The following is a 19,818-nucleotide window of genomic DNA, read 5'->3' as shown; positions in this document are numbered from 1 at the left end:
AAAAATGTGAGGTATAATACAGTAAATTAATAAGCGACCCCCAGGAGCAATGACCAGACCCTGACCCACTTAACTTCAGTCTGTTGTTTCTCATCAGACCCACAGCCTAAGTGCTTTCTCATTCTCTTGTATGAAACTTTGTCCACCGGCTCCAGCCCCCCACCCCCACCATACAACCGTTCCACCCCCCACAAAAACAACAACTAGGGAGAGGAGAAGCAAGCGCAAATTCATTCACAGAGCCGCCCTACCGCACGTCTCTTTCTCGCAGCCTCGAGGTCTATGAACCCAACACTTTACCCTCCCCATCGCAGCTCTGGGCTGCCTGCCCCCCGCCCGCGCCTTCTTCTGTTTCCCGGTGTGTGTGTGTGTGTGTGCGCGCGCGCGCGCAGGCGTGTTATGTCTCGCTTGCCTTTTTGCAGAGCGGCTCGGAGGAGGAGGAGGAGGTGGAGGAGGATGAGAACAGAGCCGGAGGGAGGCGGCGCCTGTTCCTGGAAGAGCTCAGCCTGGGGAGTTGGTCACATTCTTGGCTGGGATTCAAGAGCTGAGGCAGACACCAACAAACAGTGAGGTGGGGGGGGGGGGCGCGGAGGGGGAGGAGTGCACAGCCAGCCAGCCAGCCTTGCCTGCCTGCATTAGCTCAGCTCTGAAACACCCTCAGTCTGGGCTGGAGCGTGGAGTTGGGAGGATGTGAGCTGCCGCGGCTCCCACATTGAAAAGGAGAAGAGGCGGAAAGCAAAGCCAGCCAGAGAGAAAAAGAAAGAACGAAGCAACTCTTTAAAAGAAAGGAAATCTTCTCTTCCCACCCCCACCCGCAGTTTCAAGGGACCACGAGTAGCAGAGAGAACAAGAGGGGGCGAAGAAGGAAGGAGACGCCTCGCTACAGTAGCAGCCGCCTCAGAATTTTGGAAGGGGGGGTTTAATTTTTTTTAAAAAATTTTTTTTGCTTTGCCTCACACTACATCATCCCGCTTCCGGAGATCGACCTTCTATATAAAAATACACACACACGCACATTATTATTTTCCTTTTAAAAAACATTTTTTTGGTGGACATGGACAGAAAGGAGCTGACTTCCCCGACGCCAGACGCCGACGCCGCTGCTATTTGGACATCTTTCAAGACCCTCTGGTGCTATTGACTCTCTTCAGACCCCTTTCCACGTTGTTGCTACAGATTTATTAGCAATTTTTTTGAGGGGGGGAGGGAGGGAGGTTGATCGGTCGGTTTTGTGTGAGCCTCGTGTGTGTTTGTGTGAACTGAAGACTGCTGGCTTGAATGGAGGTGGGAGGGCAAGCTACTCTTTGAGAAGGCAGTGCGCTTTTTCTTTTTATAACTTTTTCCTCTCCCCCTCCCCGAAGATATAAATATTTTCCCCCTGGATTGGCTCTTCTTTTGCTCCAGTGTATTTAGAACAACAACTAAGAACCCCAAACTTACCGAGGGGGTGTTTGGAAAAGCGGACCAAAAGTAACCCACCGGGAGGAAACGTGTTTTTCTTTTTTTTGGGGGGGGGGCGAATAATATGAGATTCTTGAGTGGCTTCCCTCTCTCCTTCGCCGTCTTCAATGGACAACAACAAATTTAAGAAGAGCGGCGTTTCTCGCCTCTAAAGGAAAAGAAAAACAGAAGCCTGGAAAAGATTTTAAGCGAGGTTCGGTTTAGTTTTTTGCATTGCCTTTGGTGAAAAACCTAGAAAGGAGGAGTTATTATTTTCTTATTGTTATTTTTTTAAAAAAGGAATAAAAAGGCGGGAGACCACCACAAAATAACCTAAAATGGAGACTGTAAGGAGCAGCTTCCAGCCTCATCCCGGCCTGCAGAAGACCTTGGAACAGTTTCATCTGAGCTCCATGAACTCGCTGGGTGGTCCAGCCGCCTTCTCTGCGCGCTGGGCGCAGGAGCTGCTGTACAAGCGGGAGAACGGCAAGGAGTCCTCGTCCTCGACGTCCTCCTCGGCGGAGCCTGTGCTCCACTTGCCGCCGATCCAGCCGCCGCCGGTGATGCCGGGGCCCTTCTTCATGCCCTCAGACCGCTCGACCGAACACTGCGAGACCGTCCTGGAGGGCGAGACCATCTCGTGCTTCGTGGTGGGCGGCGAGAAGCGCCTCTGCCTGCCGCAGATCCTCAACTCCGTCCTGCGCGACTTCTCGCTGCAGCAGATCAACGCAGTGTGCGACGAGCTCCACATCTACTGCTCCCGCTGCACGGCGGACCAGCTGGAGATCCTCAAAGTCATGGGCATCCTGCCCTTCTCGGCGCCCTCCTGCGGGCTCATCACTAAGACGGACGCCGAGAGGCTTTGCAACGCCTTGCTCTACGGAGGCGCCTACCCGCCGGGGCGCTGCAAGAAGGAGTTCTCCGGGAGCCACCACGGGGCCGCGCTCGAGCTGGAGCTGACCGAGCGGAGCTTCAAGGTATACCACGAATGTTTCGGGAAATGTAAGGGGCTCCTGGTGCCGGAGCTGTATAGCAGCCCTGGCGCGGCGTGCATCCAGTGCCTCGATTGCCGGCTCATGTACCCGCCGCACAAGTTTGTCATCCACTCGCACAAGTCCCTGGAGAACCGGACTTGCCACTGGGGCTTCGACTCGGCCAACTGGCGAGCCTACATCCTCCTCAGCCAGGATTACTCCGGCAAAGAAGAGAAAGCCAGACTGGGCCAGTGCTTGGATGAGATGAAGGAGAAGTTCGACTACAGCAACCGATACAAGAGGAAAGCACCCAGGGTGAGTCCTCTTGGATTTGGTTTTGGGGGATCGGCGCTTAAATTTGGGGATGGGGTCGCTAAAGAATTGGGCTCTTAAAAACTCTGTCGAGATTGCTTAAAAAGAAAGAAAAATGGTGTGTGAACTTCGGTGGCAAGGGTAAGGGTTGCAACTGTACAAACTCTGCAGCTAGATACTTGGTGCATCTCTAGCATCTATTATGCGTACCCAGTGAGACCTACTTCTGAATAAAAATGCAGATAGAATTGGCTGCATATTTTACACAGTCCCACAGATAGCCACTTTAAGTGGCTATTGCCTGAACCATGTAGTAGGATCCCGGAAGGGATCATATATAATCTCTTATTGGACTCCCACCAGTCTGTGGTTCAGGCGATAACTGTTTTAAATAGACCTTGTTCTCTCAGGGATTGGGAGCTATGTAGTGAGAAGGCACTGCATGCTCACTGGGAAATAAGCCTCATTGTGTTCGACTGGGCTACTTCCTAGGTAAATGTGCATCTAGCTGTAAGAGTCCCACATAACTCTTTCTGAAAGGAGTAATGTGTGAGAGAGAGCAGCTGAAAAAACCTGCTGCATTCACCTCAAGGATGCTTATACCATGCATGCAAACTTTGGTGAAGCATGGTCCTAGGTGTGCAGACTCAGAAGTGAGTCCTATTGAATCCAGTGGGACTTAGTAATCAGAAAAGGATGCTTAGGATTGTACTTCTAGAGAATAAAGAACTCTGTCAGACTTATTTAGGAATAGAAATAGGATTGTGCTGATAGGTTCTTAAGGTGAATCACATTGGGCTGTTTTATCCTTTTTTCTTTTCAAACAGTCTCAAGGGAGCTGGCTTTTTCTTTTGAAATTTACCCTTTGGTCTTTCTTATTTTGGGGTATATTTACTTCTGTAGACTAGCAGGGCTCTCTACTGGACTTTAACTATAGCAGCAAAATTGGATTTGTTTAAAAATCCTTTTAACAGATCTGTCTTTTTTTGGGGGGGGGGAGTCCACACATTTACCATTATTCTGTTCACTTTTCTTGTTGCAAACTTAAAAACTGTACATTTTATGCACCTGTTTAAACAGGACACAAAAGGTGGCCTACCATATTCTGCCCTTGGGTTTTGCATCTTAACAAACTCAAATAGGTATATGTGGTGCTACAAATAGGGCAAGGAAAGATGAATTGAATGAATGAATGAATTGATTATCTACAGGCAGAAATCACTGGCTTCTATCCTTAGGATTAATCTCAAAACTTGACAAATGTAGTGACGGAAACGAGAGCTGAAAAGCTTCTAAATGTATTGCATTGGCAGGATAAACAAACACACAACCAGATAGATTCCAGACAGTGGAGGCAGGTCCATTAGGGCAAATGAGGCACCTCCCCACCAACCTCAGTCTGTCCTCAGCCAGCCCCCACCTGCCTGCTTTCTAATTTACAACTAGTCCAGGGGGTGGCACTGCCTGTCAGATTCCTCCTCCAGTCATTGTTACCCTTGCAGAACTCAGCAGCCAAGATGATGGGGACAAAACTAAAATTAGTTGGCTCTCCCTGTCATTGGCTCTGACCGCATCTACTGTTTGGGCTCCATGCCTTCCTCCCTTCCAGTCACAATGGGCACCAGCCACCACTGATCCCAGGATGTTCCAATCCAGGGTACTTGCAGATGCTGTTGATATATGTGTGCAGACTACATAGTGTATTTTTGGTGCTCTGTGCAGTGTTGATCTAGTCCCCCCTCCACCCCTTTTCTCTCCTGATGCTAGTTTGTGTATGAGTTATATTTACACTAAGGAAATGGATGTGTCCTGGGACAACTGCTGCAGCAAGCTTTTAAAGTATGATAGGCAATTGCGGAGTCTGCCCAGCCAGACAGCTAGGTACTCTTTAATCTGCAGCAGTATTCAATTTCCAGACTTCTCAAAGTTGGTGACTGGGTGAGAAAGTTGGGAGGGGAGACCTTGTGTTGGCATCAGTCCTGGTCAGTGGGGGTACTTATGCTATGGGGTAGCTTGAAAAAAATGCCCAGGGTCAGACAAGACATCTGACTATTCAAAAGAATGCAAGGTGCAGCAAAGGAGAAAGGTCTAGTTAACTCCTTAACTGCACAGACTTTTTTTGATAGTCATGGGAAATTATAGGGTATCAAAGGAGACTCATTTAATACTTATTAAGGGAATGTTCAGTTCAGACTTCTTCCCCTTCCCGCTCCCCTTTAAACTCCCACACACCTATTTTGGAGAGAATGTTCAAGCACCCACACACATCTGGAGATAAAGGCATGTGCAGCTTCTCCTTTTGGGAAACAGGCTGAATGTGCATACAAACAACAACAACAACAACAACAACAACAACAACAACAACAACAGAAACCCACCAGGCTTTGGGATATCTTTCCATTCCTGTCTACTTGGCTATTTCCCCTTTCAAAGTGAAGGAAGTAGTTCTTGTTTTCTCCTTAGTTCCCCTCCTCCTCCACAGATTCAGCATAAGAGCTATTGTAGGTCTAAAGACCCACATTATTTATTATGTGCTGCTAATGGCTTGTCTGTCTTCAGCTAATCATATGCTAAAAGTGGCTGTTTGGGGCATATGAATGGAAAGTGGAGGTGCACTGAGAATGCAGGGGCCCATTTTTTAAAAAATATGCATCTTTTTGAAGGCAACCAACATCTCTTTCCATTCTGGGCAGCACAAAGAAATAATATTTCTGTGCCCAAACTCTTGAGTGTTCTTGCACAACTTTATTTATAGTGTCATATTAGTCATAGCTGCTTGTACATATTTAGCCCCCCCCCCCATTGTAATGGACTTCCATTTTTATGGTTTTCAGTTACCATTTCGATTGTGTTTCTGAATGACTTTCGGATATATGAAAGAGAATAATGAATTGATTTATGAAAGAAATCAGAAACTAGCATAGAAATTCTCAGTAACTTCAAGGGTGTGTGTGTGTGTGTGTGTGTATCGTGTGTATCTGGCCCACTACTTTTTTTTTAAGGCATCCAGCAAATTAGTCCAGGGTTGGTGTGAAGCTTGAGACCAAATTAAAACCTTGGTCTCAGTGCTAACCATAATACATTGCTTGAAATACTGTTTCCCCATCAGATTGAAATGGGCAGCCTTTGCTTTTCCTCAGTTGTGAAGCAGCTGTGGTGGGAAGAAAGCCAGGATATGCATATATCTCTGCCTGTGCCCCAAGAATGGGATGGAGTTGAAATATTATTTCACCTCCCTTCCCATGGTGAGTTGTTTCAAGACTTTTAACTATGGCTAGAAGAACTTGTGTTTTTGCTCTTGAGAAGACTTTGCTAGCAGGTAGGTCACCTGTCTGGCATCCCAACAAAAAGCTGCTTCTCTCCCATTCATTTTTCCATCAGACATAGCCAAAGGGTTATTGCATGTTTTGTGCTGTAGCAGATAGCCATGCTGGGAGCAAAACAATAACCACATACAAACACACACAGAGCTGCAGGGTTGGTAGACTGTGGCCAGAGGCAAATAACATTGAAATAAAATTGAGGTTGCCTAGGGAGGAAATGGTGGTGGAAACCTAACCAATCTTGTGTTTGGCTGTTTGCATTTACTATATTTAAGTTCTATCTGCATCTCATCCTTAAGCTCTGTGTGTGTGTCTTTTGCTCACAGCTGTCTGCAAATCGTGGGCCTCTGTGGGTTTTTGCCTTGTGTGCCCTGCATAATAATGATGATGATCCTTCTTGGGAGTGTGTCCCAGCTGTTGGATGGGGACAATGTGGATTGTTTGAATACAAAGAGGTAGGGGTGATCCTACCCCGCCCCCCTGGGTTTGTGGGAGTTGGTTGGTAGTAGGATGACTTTATGTGGCTCTCCTGCAGTAAGCTTTGGAGAATAGTTCCCCAAAGTGGACTGTAAGATAAAAAACACATCTGCCTTATACCCAGCGGAAGCTGCAGCTGCCTCACCAAGCACATTCTGCCCTCAGCCAGCCTCCTCCTTACAATCTAAAGCAAGTTCAGTGGGTGCCAGCTTCCTCCTCCTCAGTATCACCCCTGCAGAATTCAGCAGGGAAGAGGATAGGGACAAAATCAGAATTAGTTAACCCTTCCATTAGCCCTAACCCTACCTACTGTCTGGGCTCTCTGGATTCATTCCTACCCATCACAGTAGATACTAGCCATCACTGCTCTTATACTGAGTCAGACCACTGATGCATTTAGCTCAGGACTGGTTGACACTGGCTCTCCAGGGGTTCAGATGAGATCTTTTATCAGGTGTGCCTGTAAATGCCATGGACCTACACCTTGTGAATACTCCACTGAGCCTAATGTACCTGATGTCTCTTTGGTGAGTTGCTGAAAGCTTTCTGTGGTGGGTCTGTGAGATGCATTTTTCTCCTGCTGCTGGATTCTGCCTTCATATGCAAAAGTTGATGTTGGGCTGTAATTTGAAGCCCAGTGATATTCTCCCTCCATAAGCAGAGGCAATACACCTCTGACTCCTCAGATACTGAGAACATAGGAAGCTGGTTTGAACTGCATCAAACAACCCATCTAGCTCAGTATTGTCTACACTGACTGGCAGTGGCTCTTCAGGGTTTAGGCAAGAGGTCTTTCTCAGCCCCACATGGAGATACTGGGGATTGAACTTGGACTCTTCTACATACCATTGAGCTATGGCCTTTCTCCAATAACACAGGATGACTCTTTCCTTTGCAAGCCTCCCAGATGCATTTGCCTGCCTAAGAAAATACTGGAGTTTGGTGAAATTGTCTGCTGCAAGACAATTATTGTGCTCACATATTGGCATAGTTCTGAGTTCAGTAACACTTGGGACTATTCCACCCATGCAGCAACCCCAGGAGGGGAAAAGGGTGTGTGTGTGTTTCAGCTTCTTTTGGTACCTCCCACCTTGAGTTTGGTTTCTCCTAGCATGTTATTTATTTGCATTCCTAGGGCTTAATCATTCCTTTGTGGAGTTCTTCAAATCCCCTAAGCCACATCACCTTTTGGACTTTGTTCTTTTACCTTCTCCCCCGCCCCCTCCAACACATTCATTGTTGAGCTTTCCCTCCTCCCTGTCCCACTCCCCAAGTCTCTAGTCTTTCCTCATCTTCTAACTGGTTCCTGCATCCTGGTCAACTGTATATGTGAAAATGATTTTGTTCAAGAATGAGTTTCACCAGTCTCTTCCCCCTCCTGCCCATGTTGTTCCAATCACAGTCTGTTTGATACATGTCTCCTCTCCTGTATGCTATGTCACTGTGGTGAGGAAACATGCTGCTTAGAAGGGGCCTTGTTGGTTCGTGGGCCATGTAGTCCTGGGGTCCTGTCATTTGATCTGGGTTGCCATTTGGAACACTACAAATAATTTGACATTCAGTTTGAGGAGCCATGGCTTAGAAGTATAACACATGTTCTGCGTGCAAAAGGTCCTAGGTTCAATCCCTGGAAATCTCTGTTTGTGCTATGGAATTGCAGTCTTTAATGTACCCTCTAGATATTGTTTGGCTGTATCATCCCATCATCCCTTACCACTGGCCATGTAGGAATGGCCATAGCTCAAGGGGAGAGCATCTGCTTTGCATGCCAAAGGTCCCAGGTTCAATCTCTGGTTGGGAGAAATTCCCTGTCTGAAAACCTAGACTGAGTCACTGCCAGTCAGTGCAGACAATCCTGAGCTACACCGAGTGTGAGGAAGCTTTCTCTGTTCACATTTTCCACAATGTGCATGTTCAGTAAAACTATATAAAATCAAGGTTGTTCCTTTCATGCATTGTATTTTTCCTACATGGATGTTGGAGAGGAGGGGAAACAGGTAAAATGTAATGCCTGGAAGTCACACACCTGATTATTTTCCTGTGTACAGTCATTGGAAAACTCTTGCCAGTTTTCATCTTGCGCTTTCATCCTGAATACTTTTGGGGGGAAAAACTGTGTCTGAAGTAGCTGTCAGATTAAGGGAAGAAAAGAGGAAATAAGCAGATACACACCTTTCTATGCAGCAGCATTCCCTCAGGCCTGGTGTTCCCTGAGGCAGGATGAATGTTCTGGATTGTCATATGCAAACAAACACAGCAAAAGTTCCTGCTTCTGTTTCATAATAATAATAATAACAATCCCTCCCAAGCCAGTGAAAGGTGTAGCAGCAAGAGATCAAAGAGCGGAAACCTATTCATGCTGAGGTAATGCAGCTTTTGGAGTGATCTTGTGAGACCATTGAGGCTTTTTGCATTTTGTAGTGGTTGCAATCCAGCCAGCTGGGAATTTGTGGTGGCGGCAGCAGCAAAAAGCCTCAGGGGAGGCTTGTGCCCTCCAGGGGAAACGACTCTCCACCACTGCAACCTTGGAACTGCTGCATGCCTTAAAGAAGAGATGGTTACACACCTCCACACAGCATGTTCCCCCCTCCAATTTTCTTTGTCTTCTGCAAACCAGGCCTTTGTGTAGATGTCTAATTGTGCAGGTGTGAATGTGAAGGATTGTGCTCCTCCCTAGGCTTTTTAGGTCATTGTGGGACAGCAGCTGTGCTAGACTTGTCTCCAAAATCAGGATTGTGTTTAGGGTCCCTCCTCCTTAACCATTACCTGTAACCATTGAATGTGGACTCAGGTGACACACTAAACCAATTCTTGGCTTTATACTATCATCCTGCGATGACCCCAAAAAACCCTGGGGAGGAGCAAAGCAGCTGAGATCTCCTTGGGAGCCATTGTGTGTATGTGCCAAGCCATAGTTTGGCTGAGCATGTAGTGTGAAAGTGGACTCAATTTGGGACCTTGGTTGGCCCTGGAGTACATGCTCTATGTATGCCTGCAGGCACCTGGCTGGTGGCTTGTTGGCATGTATTGGCTGGAGGAGATAGGAAGCAGGAGTGACTGGGCAGCATGCAATATAAGCCAGCCTGTTGCTTAAAAAAAAATTCTGTTCAGTTCTGTGGTGAAGCCTTTGGTCACCCACAAAGTTAGGAAGCATGTGTTGGTCATGGTTCCAATCTGGTATGGTTCATGAACCTTCTTCACTCCTGCCGCCAATTAATAACATTAATTTATTTTAGCAGAGTAGACTTAGAACATAAATCAATTTGCCTGTCAATTAGTAAAAGCAATTTCTTAATACGTATGCTTGGCTGTAATTTTTTTTTTAATGTATGGGGGGACCTTGCAACGCTAAGTAAGGCCTGTGTAAAATTTAATTGCTTATGTTCCTTTCTCCACATTTTTCTCATGGGGGGAAAGGAAGGCATTTTAATATATATATTTCCAAACCTGAGGAGAAAACATTTCCATCTTTGTACAGGTAAGATTTGCATTCCATTCTGCTGCCTCAGGCAACTTTTCACACAATGGTCTTCAGTTTGCAAGGAGCCTGGAAAATAATAGGACCAACATTAATACACTGCTGATTTGGGATGGGGGTGGAGGAGACTGTTTTTACATGAGGTGGGGTGGGGGAAACCATGAAGGGCAACTTTTCTTTGCATACTGGAGGCATGCTGTGTCTCCCCCCCCCCCCCCGCTCTAGGTTTCATGACAAATATTTAAGAGTACAGGGAAGGATAAAGAATCCAGTGTATTTATAAGAGGGGCATTTACTCTAAGTAAAGTTTATAAACTGCTTTAACTGGGAAGATAGGATGTACATTCTACAAATTAAAAGTATTATAAGGTCAATATCTAGGCTGTTTGTGGAAGGACTGTACGCACATGCTTTTCTTGCAAAAGATCCCAGGCTCATTTCCATGTAGTGCAGGGGGAGCCCCAAGCCTGAAATCCTAGAGAGCTGCTGCCAGTCGTTGTAGACAGTACAGTATGCCCCAAACTTCTGTGCAACTTACTTACGCAATTGCAACCTTGCATGCTTTGGCGAAAAACAAACAGAAAGAGGATGAGAGACTGGGGAAAAGGAGCTGTGTGAGATCTCAAAAGAGCTTCCAGAGCCCTCATGTGACCTTCCTAGAGCCCAGAAAGCAAGGGAGAGGGCTTTAAAACTGCAGGAAAACTTGGCATGGCAGGAGCATTTTAAGCTCTCCACCTTGCTTATTGGCCTATACGAAGGTTACATGAGGGCTCTGGAAGGCCATGAGAGGCTCCTGAGATCTTGCTCCCTCAGCATGCTGGTGTTGAACAGGCAGGAATGATTGCATGGAGGGAGCAGTTCCAGGAGTCTTCCTGACTTTGCACAATTTTGCCTTTGTGTGAGGGTCCCCAGAATGTAACCTCTGCAGAAGTTTTGGACCTACTGTACTGCGCTAGATGGAACCATGGGACTGATTTAATATAAGGCAGCTTCCCAGGAGAGTGGCAGGCACCCTCACTGTATTGTTTAGAATGCCTGCTGAAAACTTTGTGGTCCCCCCCCCCCCCATTTCAGCAAGCAAATCTAGACACATAATTTACTTACTTATGTTTATTTTAGTGTTTTTTTTATCTGTGTTTTATTAATGCTTTGTGTATTTTTAAAAGTTCTGTGGATGTTAGCTGTGTTTTATCGATAATTTTGTTATGCACACCTCTTAGAGTTTTGTGATTAAGCGGACTATAACTTTTTCTAAATGAAAGATGGGAATTCCTCTTCTAAGATGATGCTTGCACTGAGGTGCGTGTGTCTTCTGTAAAAAGAAAGGAAGAATGGTATTTGCATTCAGTCATGTGTCCAATGAATGGAAGGCCTCCTTCTGTCAGTGCAATTTCCTTCTGTGAATGGATGCGATACAACCTAGTGTTTTTTTTCCGATACGCAGGTTCAATCAATAGATTAATCAGCTAAAACGTGTACATTCAATTAAAATTTATTTAATTGGGCAGCAGCTGAGCATTTAATGAAACATTTTTGTTCATATTAGAACACAGCACAACACAACGAAACTACAACAGTGCCCAGTGAATTCCCCACCCCACATCCATGACCCATTTTCTTTACAGAAGAAATGTTCAGAGTGGCGGATTATTTTCCAAACGTGTCTAGCAAAACCCTCAGTGGTTAATATGTATTTTTGTGACTAATAAGATTCAAGCACCAGCACATAATAGTAAGCGCAGTTTCTTGCTACTAATGCAAGAAATGGGTGGCATCTTGATGTGGATTCCAGTGGCATTGCCTGACTAGGCAAGATCAGGCCTGAGTAGTGAAAAGAGTAATCTTTGTGCCTTTCCATACCTCCCCCTCCCCCCAACCTCTGCTTAAGTTAGTGGTATCATGTTAAAAGAATAAGGTCATAGACTCAGATTGCTGCTTGGTTTCCCAACCCCTTTTCCACCAGCCAGTTTGTGTAATGTCTGTCTGAAACAGTTGAGTAAGGGCATTGAAATAGCAGACAGGATATCAAGTGTTAGGAAGTCTGGGTTAAGTATAACAGAGGCTCCAGTATATGCTGATGGGTTCAGGAGAGCAATCCTTCCAGATTCAATGACAGGTTAGCTGCTCTTGAAGCGAGCCCCATCTGAGCCCCAGAAGTGCCTGTTGTCTTTCAACTCAAGCATACCCCATTAATTTTTCTGTGTGGTTTATTAATGCTGTGCTCTGCCCAGGGAGGTGTCAGACCAGCCTCCTGATTTTGATCTCTGGACTCTTTTCCTTCCTCTCTCTTCACTGAAATGGTTGCACAAACTGTAACCTCATCCTCACTCTCCAAAAGGCTTGCATAAGTTTAAGGTGGATTTCCCCCATTGTTAAATTATTCAAGCTTTAAAATGAAATATATTTTAAGCAGCTTTGCTACATTTTGTGGAGCTTGCTTTGCAAGCAGTTTATTATTTTAAATCTTTAACTGGACATATGAAAGAATAGGGAGGAATTTTTACTTTGTATTTGCATTGATACCTAACATTTGAACATTCATTCCTGTTTAATATCCTCTTTTACCAGAATAGTTTTTTTTTAAATACAAGGCGCAATGGGTTGTACCTAGCTATTATTCACCCTTTTAAATGAATGAAACTGAGTTAATAATACCCATTAATTTCAGTGGATCTACTCTGAGTAGGACTAGCATTGGTTACAACTCAGTATCTTCTTTTCTCTGGCTGAATTTTGGTGGCTGAATGCGCAAAAGCACACAGAACAGCTAGTTTCAGAAAAGTGTTGACATAATCTTGACATAAAGAATCCCTGACTTTGAAATAAGGTTCAGCCACTTCAGGGAGCTCTTGTTTGCTGACTTTTGCGCAACATTTGCCTAGGAGCATTCTTCTAAAAATTAGAAACAAGGATGGAAACAAGTTTTTTCTTCAATATTGGATTATGTCGGCTTTTAAAGTTGTTGGCCAGGATCCAAAGAACTGTGTCTAAAATTTTGAACTTTTCAACAGTATCCCTTCCACCCCCATGCCATATGGCAACCTGCTTTTGAAATTCAGGGGAGTTTCAAAAGCTGTTTGTGATATGGCACAGGGATCTGTTCAGAGGATGATGGGTGGAAACAAACTCCTGGATGCATACAAAGTATTGAGCTGTGTTTCAAGTCTCTCCCCCCTCCCCGCTCTCTAAATATGTGATTATACAAGATGGCAAAGAAATCAGATGTCCACACTATGCTAATTGCTATGAGGCTCTCCTCTTTATGATCCTTGTGCTAACATAAGGACTGTCCTGCTGGATCAGACCAAATGCCCATCTTTCCCAGCATCCTGTTTCTAGAGTAGCTGGCTTGCTGTTTTTGGGAAGCTCACAAGCAAGGAACAAAGGAGATGGCCAACCCCCGTATGATGTTTGCCCCACAGAGTATAGTATTTGTAAGCACACACTGCTTCTGTAAGGTATGGGTGCCAGCTGGCCATTTGCCATGGGACTGTAAGCTCATGGGAGCATGCTTAAATATATTTGTACCTAAACCAGTGATTGGGAACCTGCAGCCTTCCACATGTGATAGGATTCCAACTTCCATCAGCCCTAGCCAGTATGGTCAGTCGTCAGAGTTGAATGGAGTTGTAGTCCAGCAACATCTCTAGAGAACCCTCATACCTGGTACATAGGTGGCTGTTAGTTTTTTCAGACATAAAACTTGGCACTCAGTGATATAGGTTATTTTTAAGAAGCATTTTTAAAGCTGTTGGCTAGTTCAGTGTGCTCCAAAGCTTTGGTAATTGTTCCTGTGTGGATTGAAAATCTTCAGCTGCACCTCATGTAGGGTAAAATAGGTACTGAAATATATTACTTCACCTATGCCTCTATTTGAAATCTGGATCATTCAATTTTGTGATTTAAACAAGGCAAGATACTTTATGGCATTTTCTTCACCTTTTTTATAACCTGGAGGTAAACTCTTAATTAATAGGTCTAGGAATTAGGAGTCTATCATAATAATACATTCAACATCAGAAGTATTATACTGCTTTGAGAATTTATTGTGAACCCTATTTTTTCATATATTAGTGTGGATTGGTTTTAATAGGAAGTCTAGATTTTTATTTCCTTCTCTGTAAGTCATTTCCAGTTCCAAGAACGTGCCATCATTACGTCTCAGTCACCACATCCCAAGCGGGTCCTTTTTTTATTGAGAGTCTGTACTGATGCGGTTGAACCACAAAGTTTGAGGTATGGGGTTTTCTGCCTCCATTCAGGCAGTCTCTGAGAAGGACCTCAGCTTGAAACCCTAGCCTCTAGAGCAATACAGTTGAGTTGTGAGGGGAGTCAACCCACTTCCTGCCTTGAGTGGGAAGGTGATGGGTGTGTCTCATAGGAACATTGTTCCTGTCTCACTGCTATGTTACCCTTATGGCTATTTACAAATGTGTGCACAGTATCATCATCATGGCCAGTGGGGAAAGGGATATTGGCAAATGGGAGAGGTTTGGGGATACTGATAATATTCTCTTCTTTCTGTGGGGGTATTAAGAGTATTCACTACATTTATCCGTTGCCTTATGTAATCAGCCTCTAGATTATGTACAAGTGATATAAAACAAGAGTGGAAAGAAAAATGTCAGAACACAAACAGTTCAGAATAATAAACAAGCCAAGCAGCAAATACAAGCAGTTTTTTAACATACAAAAACCTAGAAGACGCACACACATATGCTAAAACAAACTTAATTGACATCAAACTGAGTAGAGACTAACATCAGTTGACGTCAAGGTAACACTAACATGTTAATAAGATATTCAAAGACCTGGGATAATAGAAAGAACTTTGCTGAAAAGTTGGTTGCCACATGGGTTTCTCTACAAAAAGGAGGCCAACACCAAGCAGACATTCTGAGGCACTCCCTACCTTATGATGTGAAGCAGACAAGGATTCAGGATTGGAGATTTTCTCTTGTTGAACCTGCTTCCCATATATGCTTAGCTGGTGCCAACTTTGTTATCTTTTTGGCACCAGATGAATACCATGTTATTCACTTCTAGTTACCAGTATTTACAAATTGTCTATCTGCATATATGTGTTGTAGAGCAGTGTGTAGGAGGACCTACTGGAAGGAATACTCATCTGAAATAGTGTGTGTATGGGGGTTTGACTAGATGACTCTTGGGGTCCCCTTCCAACACTACAGTTCTATGCTTCTATGAAATGAATGTATTTTCACTTAAATGAAGCATTTCTAAGAAATGTTGTTCATTAACAGAAAAGGGACTCTTATCCCCTGCATTCTTGATCCACATTCTTTTCCTGATGCCTACAGTGTGTAAGGCTCCTGTCTCAAAACACTACAGCAACTCTTACTTGAAAATATGCAAGAGGTCTTTATAGTGTTGCAGGCTCAGCAGCATGCACAAGGTCCAGAAATAAAGATTACATGGTTTTATCTAGTGCAAGTCTTACTCAGAATAAACCCGTTGAAATTAATGGATATTACTAATTTAGGCCTAGTAATTTCAATAGATCTACTCTGAGTAGGATTTAGTTGAATAAAACCCGCAACTGTCCTTTCTGCTGTATAATTTTACCCATGAGTGCATGCTTGGGGCTTTTGACAGAACAGAAACAACTGAAATGTGATACTACACAAAGAAGGTTAACTGAAGGAATCTCTGCATTTTAAAAAAATCTTTGCTTCATAACTTGAACCTTAATTCATTTTTAAATTGTTCCATTTCTCTTCTTTGTTTGAGTGGATTAAAAGTGTGACAGGAAATTAAAGGAATTGAGAATAACATATTAAGCATTTATAAGTGTTCATAGCATTTTTGCACTCACACCCCAAATGTAGTTTTTTTAGTCACATAAACCATGGTTTGTTGCAACCGTGTAGGCTCTTACACATGGAATTTTGTGCGTAGTTATGTTTGTGTATGGAAATTAGAAATTGAGAAAACAGAATCTAGCAAACCATTATTTCTAATAAGCCACTGTTGTTGTTTCTGTTGAGTATCTTATCACAATGGCACATACTACATTTTCAGTATTCTTGTAAGGCAACGTCAATAAATATCGTGGAATCTGTTTTAATATTTAAACTGGAAACCTCCTTCACACTCTCTGTCCCCTTGCCCACTAGTCTTTTCCCTATGAAGTCTAAATAGGCTTAGGATCAGTGATAACCTAAAATATGCATTAGTAAACCGACATGCCAGTTCTGCATTGCATAATGCAGAGCTGAGCAACCCCACTTGAGTAGCTGAGAATCCATGAATGGAACTAAACAGAACTGTTAATCTGGATGAGGGGGAAAAAGTCTTTTCACACAAGGAGAGGTGTTGTTTCCACATGAAGCATCTGGGGATTTGGGGCCTCTCACCCAGCTGCACTATGTATATGAGGATGCCAGATTCATACATTTGGCTGTGTGTAAAATATATTGGCTCTTTGGGGATAGCTTACACTTGTCAGTCAAAGACCTTGAAAAGAGCCCCTTCTATTTGTGTGCCTGTATTCGTTTGTCAGATTTGCATGAAAACAGCTCCTTTCTTACTCAGAAGAGACCTGTGGTTATTTAGACTCTCCCTAGTCTCACTCCTCTGAAATCATAATCCTCTGTGACATCACAATTAGTTGCCACAGTGACCATAGTGATGTCACAAAGCAAGGAAGAAGAGTAGTGGTAAAATGATCTACTTCCCAGCCTCTGGGAGAAATGTGTGTGTTTGTGTTAAATCCCCCAAAGTGGGAGAGATTTAGAACTTCTCCAGAGTGTTTTGCAGCGAGGCCCCATTGGGTGAAAATTCCCTGCATTGGATTCCTGCAAAGACCTTACCACAATGTATAACTGGTTGCCAAATTTGCTCTGTTAATTATAATGGAAGACCCTCAAGGGGCCTATTTATGTTTTGGCACCAATCACCATTTGGAAAGGTTGCTGCTAAATATTTTGTGGTCAATTGGAAACCAGAATTTGCTTTCTTGGGAAAACTCCCCCCGCCCTACCACACTCCTCATCTGTTTATAGAAGGTTGGCACTGAACAATGCCTTCTCTGAACTGTGAGGTTGCCATTACCAGATCGGTGTTTCCCCCCCTTCATTTGGATGCAGTCTTAAACTTTGCCTCCCCTCCCCTTTCCCCTTCCAGACTCTGCACAGCCTCAATGCATCCTGGGACTTCCCTTTTGCTGAATGAGCTTCTTGTGTGACAGGGAGGAAGCAAGGTCCCACTTGGATTGATAGGAGATAGGGAGGAGAGGAGGCAGTCAGCAAGCAAGGGAGAGCAAACCAGCAGGCATGCAGTAGCAAAGGGGACATCCTGCTTTGTACACAGACTACAGCAAGTGAGAATCAGATTTTGTTTTTGTTTTTTACCCATTAGCGCTGCCCACAACCAGTCCATTAACAAGGCAGTTTTCTGGAAAACCAGAGCTGGAAAACCAGAGCAAAGAGAAAAAAAGGCATGTTAATGCCTGCTGGGAGATGAAAGGGCATAACTCATTAAACAAACACCTAACTCATTTCTCTGGAAGATTGGAAGGCATAGACCCTAACCCCAATCTTGAGAGTGTTGGTTTTAGGATGGCGTAACACCATCAACTTCAAACGATTCTGCTCTTGATTTACATTGGAGTGGTGTCTGAATCAAGCCTTGAGATGCAATCTCAGACCTTTTATGTGCCTCTTGCCATTCCTTTGCTCTGACTGAGAAGATTAGATGCCATTTGTGCAACAGCAGAGTTAGCAATGAGGTATTTTAAATCCTTTTGTGGAATAGAGGTGGTGGTGCAACCATTTCTCACTGATGGCCAGTAGGAACCTTGCGTTTTCCTCCATTGTATGCCTGCCTGTGGGTTCTGAATCAGGTTTCCAGCACAGTAGGAACATAGGAATGTGCCTTACACCAAGTCAGACCATTGGTTCGCCTAGCTCAGTATTGTTAAAACTGACTGCCAATGGGAGATGCCAGGGATTGAAACTGATACCTCCTTGCTCACAAGATGAATGCTCTGGCATTGAGCTATGACCATTCCCTGTAGGCTGAGAAAAGTGTGCAAAATGGGTAGGTGCTAGTGTTTCAGAAAGCAATGGCGGCATCTAGGCTATTTCCACTGTTGTATCTACGCAGCATGACTGTCTCTGACTTGTTGGAAGGGGAGCCAGCTGTCACTTGCATTTCAAACACCATTTGCCTGAATGAACCACCCATATTTGTTGCAACAGCCAGAGTGAATAGAATATTGGACTTGGGGAAGCAAGCTCCTCTTGCCTGGTCCACCTCACCGGATTGTTGCAAGGATACAGCAAGATAACCCAATTTTAAACCTTCCTTTTGAGGAAGGTGAAAAAATGTCATTGGGGTTTTTTTTTGGGGGGGTAGCACTGAAATGGTCAATTTTGCTGTCCTCTCTCCCCTGTTTAGTTGTCCTTGCACTCTGGAACATAGTTCTGGGCATGCAAAAGAAAGAAAAGTATTTTTTTTGGGGGGTATTCTCTTGCTGGAGGATAATTGAATCAGTTTATGGTGAAGGAGTTGGACAGTAAAAAGTACATGCCCAGGTGGGTGTACAAACCATTTAGCAAGTCTTTGTGATGTGATGCTCCACATTTGGCTTTGCAAAATTATTCTGAAGGAGTTATTCCCAGAAAACACAAAGGAGATTGTTGATGCTGTTGAAGAACAGTTTATTAATATACAGGAGCCAACACCTTCCGTTCTCGGAAGCTCCTCCTGTTGCTTGGTACCTCCTGTTTGTTTTACCTGTAGGCTTGCTTTATCTTAAGAGAAGTGAGAGAGTGTCTTGCCGAAATCATTTATCCTTTGAGTTGAATGATATGCAAATGTAGTCAATTAAGCAAGGGTTTTTTAATTAGCAGTTTAAGTTCGTGTGCAAAGTGTCTTGCCTTAATTGCTTGACAGTTTTGTTGTAAATTTGTGAAGCCCCCCCAACTATCAAAACTGTGAGGTTTTTTCAGTAACATTGTTAATTCTCGTGAGTCTCACTCTGTACATTTGACCCTCATGCTTCTGTTTCTTCATTCATAAAGCTCTTTTGCAAACTGTGCAGAAGAGGTAAATTATGCCTCTTAATTACCTCTAATTAAAATATTGCTTTCATTTTCTTTCTAGAATTAATTGAGCTTTGGTGTATCAGGTCCTCCCCCGCCCCGCCTTTTCTATAGTTCTGTAACAACTATAGAATTGCATAGATTTCACTCATTCTAGCCAGGTGTCTGCAGTGCTGACGTTCAGTGTATCTTGCTGTATTGTAAGCTGGCTGGGTGACTGGTTTTCCATTCCACTTAACAGAAATTTGCAGTAGTGCTGATCTTTTGTTGCCCCTTCTTCCCCCAAAACTGCAATCCCAAGGTGGACAAAATTGGTTATTTATAGTAGTACTAACTGGAAGACTTGTAGAGTTAGAAAAACATTGTATTGTCCAATCCTCAATCCTTCAACAAAAGAGTTCCCCTAAAATCCACCTTTTCTTCAAAACCCCATATGGACCTTCAGGAATACAACTGAGCACCTTTAAGAAATGTATGTGTTATCTACTTATTTAATAGGTTGACTCAGTAACCAATAGTTTGCTTTTCCAGTCTTTTCTATCCTGCCTTTTGCCAGATGGTATCCAGGGGGCTCAAAATATAAAACAAAAATACATTAATAATGGCAAATTAAAACAGCCAACAAACTGATAGAGCCAGCAATTAAAAGCCACCATCAAGATAGCAAAAATATAATTTAAATTGAATCTCAAGTACTATTGAAAGCCATTAGAGGCATGAGGAAGCACCATAGACTTCACCCGTCA

General features: G+C 43.9%; 1 protein-coding gene across 4 annotated transcripts in view; it reads left to right on the top strand.

Annotated features, from left to right (window-relative positions):
* The first annotated feature begins 572 nt into the window (after window positions 1-572).
* Window positions 573-19,818, top strand: part of SKI (SKI proto-oncogene) — a 152,132-nt gene continuing 132,886 nt past the window's right edge. For 2 of the 4 annotated variants that reach the window (XM_053400669.1, XM_053400667.1), the window contains exon 1: window positions 576-2,729. In XM_053400669.1, coding sequence (XP_053256644.1) covers window positions 1,779-2,729 — 951 coding nt within the window. In that variant the 5' untranslated portion in view covers window positions 576-1,778. Of the gene's footprint in view, window positions 2,730-19,818 lie in introns of all 4 variants that reach the window. The other 2 variants (XM_053400668.1, XM_053400670.1) reach the window with 2 other exon arrangements.

Source organism: Podarcis raffonei, chromosome 8, assembly GCF_027172205.1.
Source record: "Podarcis raffonei isolate rPodRaf1 chromosome 8, rPodRaf1.pri, whole genome shotgun sequence".
Taxonomy (NCBI): Eukaryota; Metazoa; Chordata; class Lepidosauria; order Squamata; family Lacertidae; genus Podarcis; species Podarcis raffonei.
Note: the sequence above shows the minus strand (reverse complement) of the source record. Positions and strands in the feature narration are given on the sequence as shown.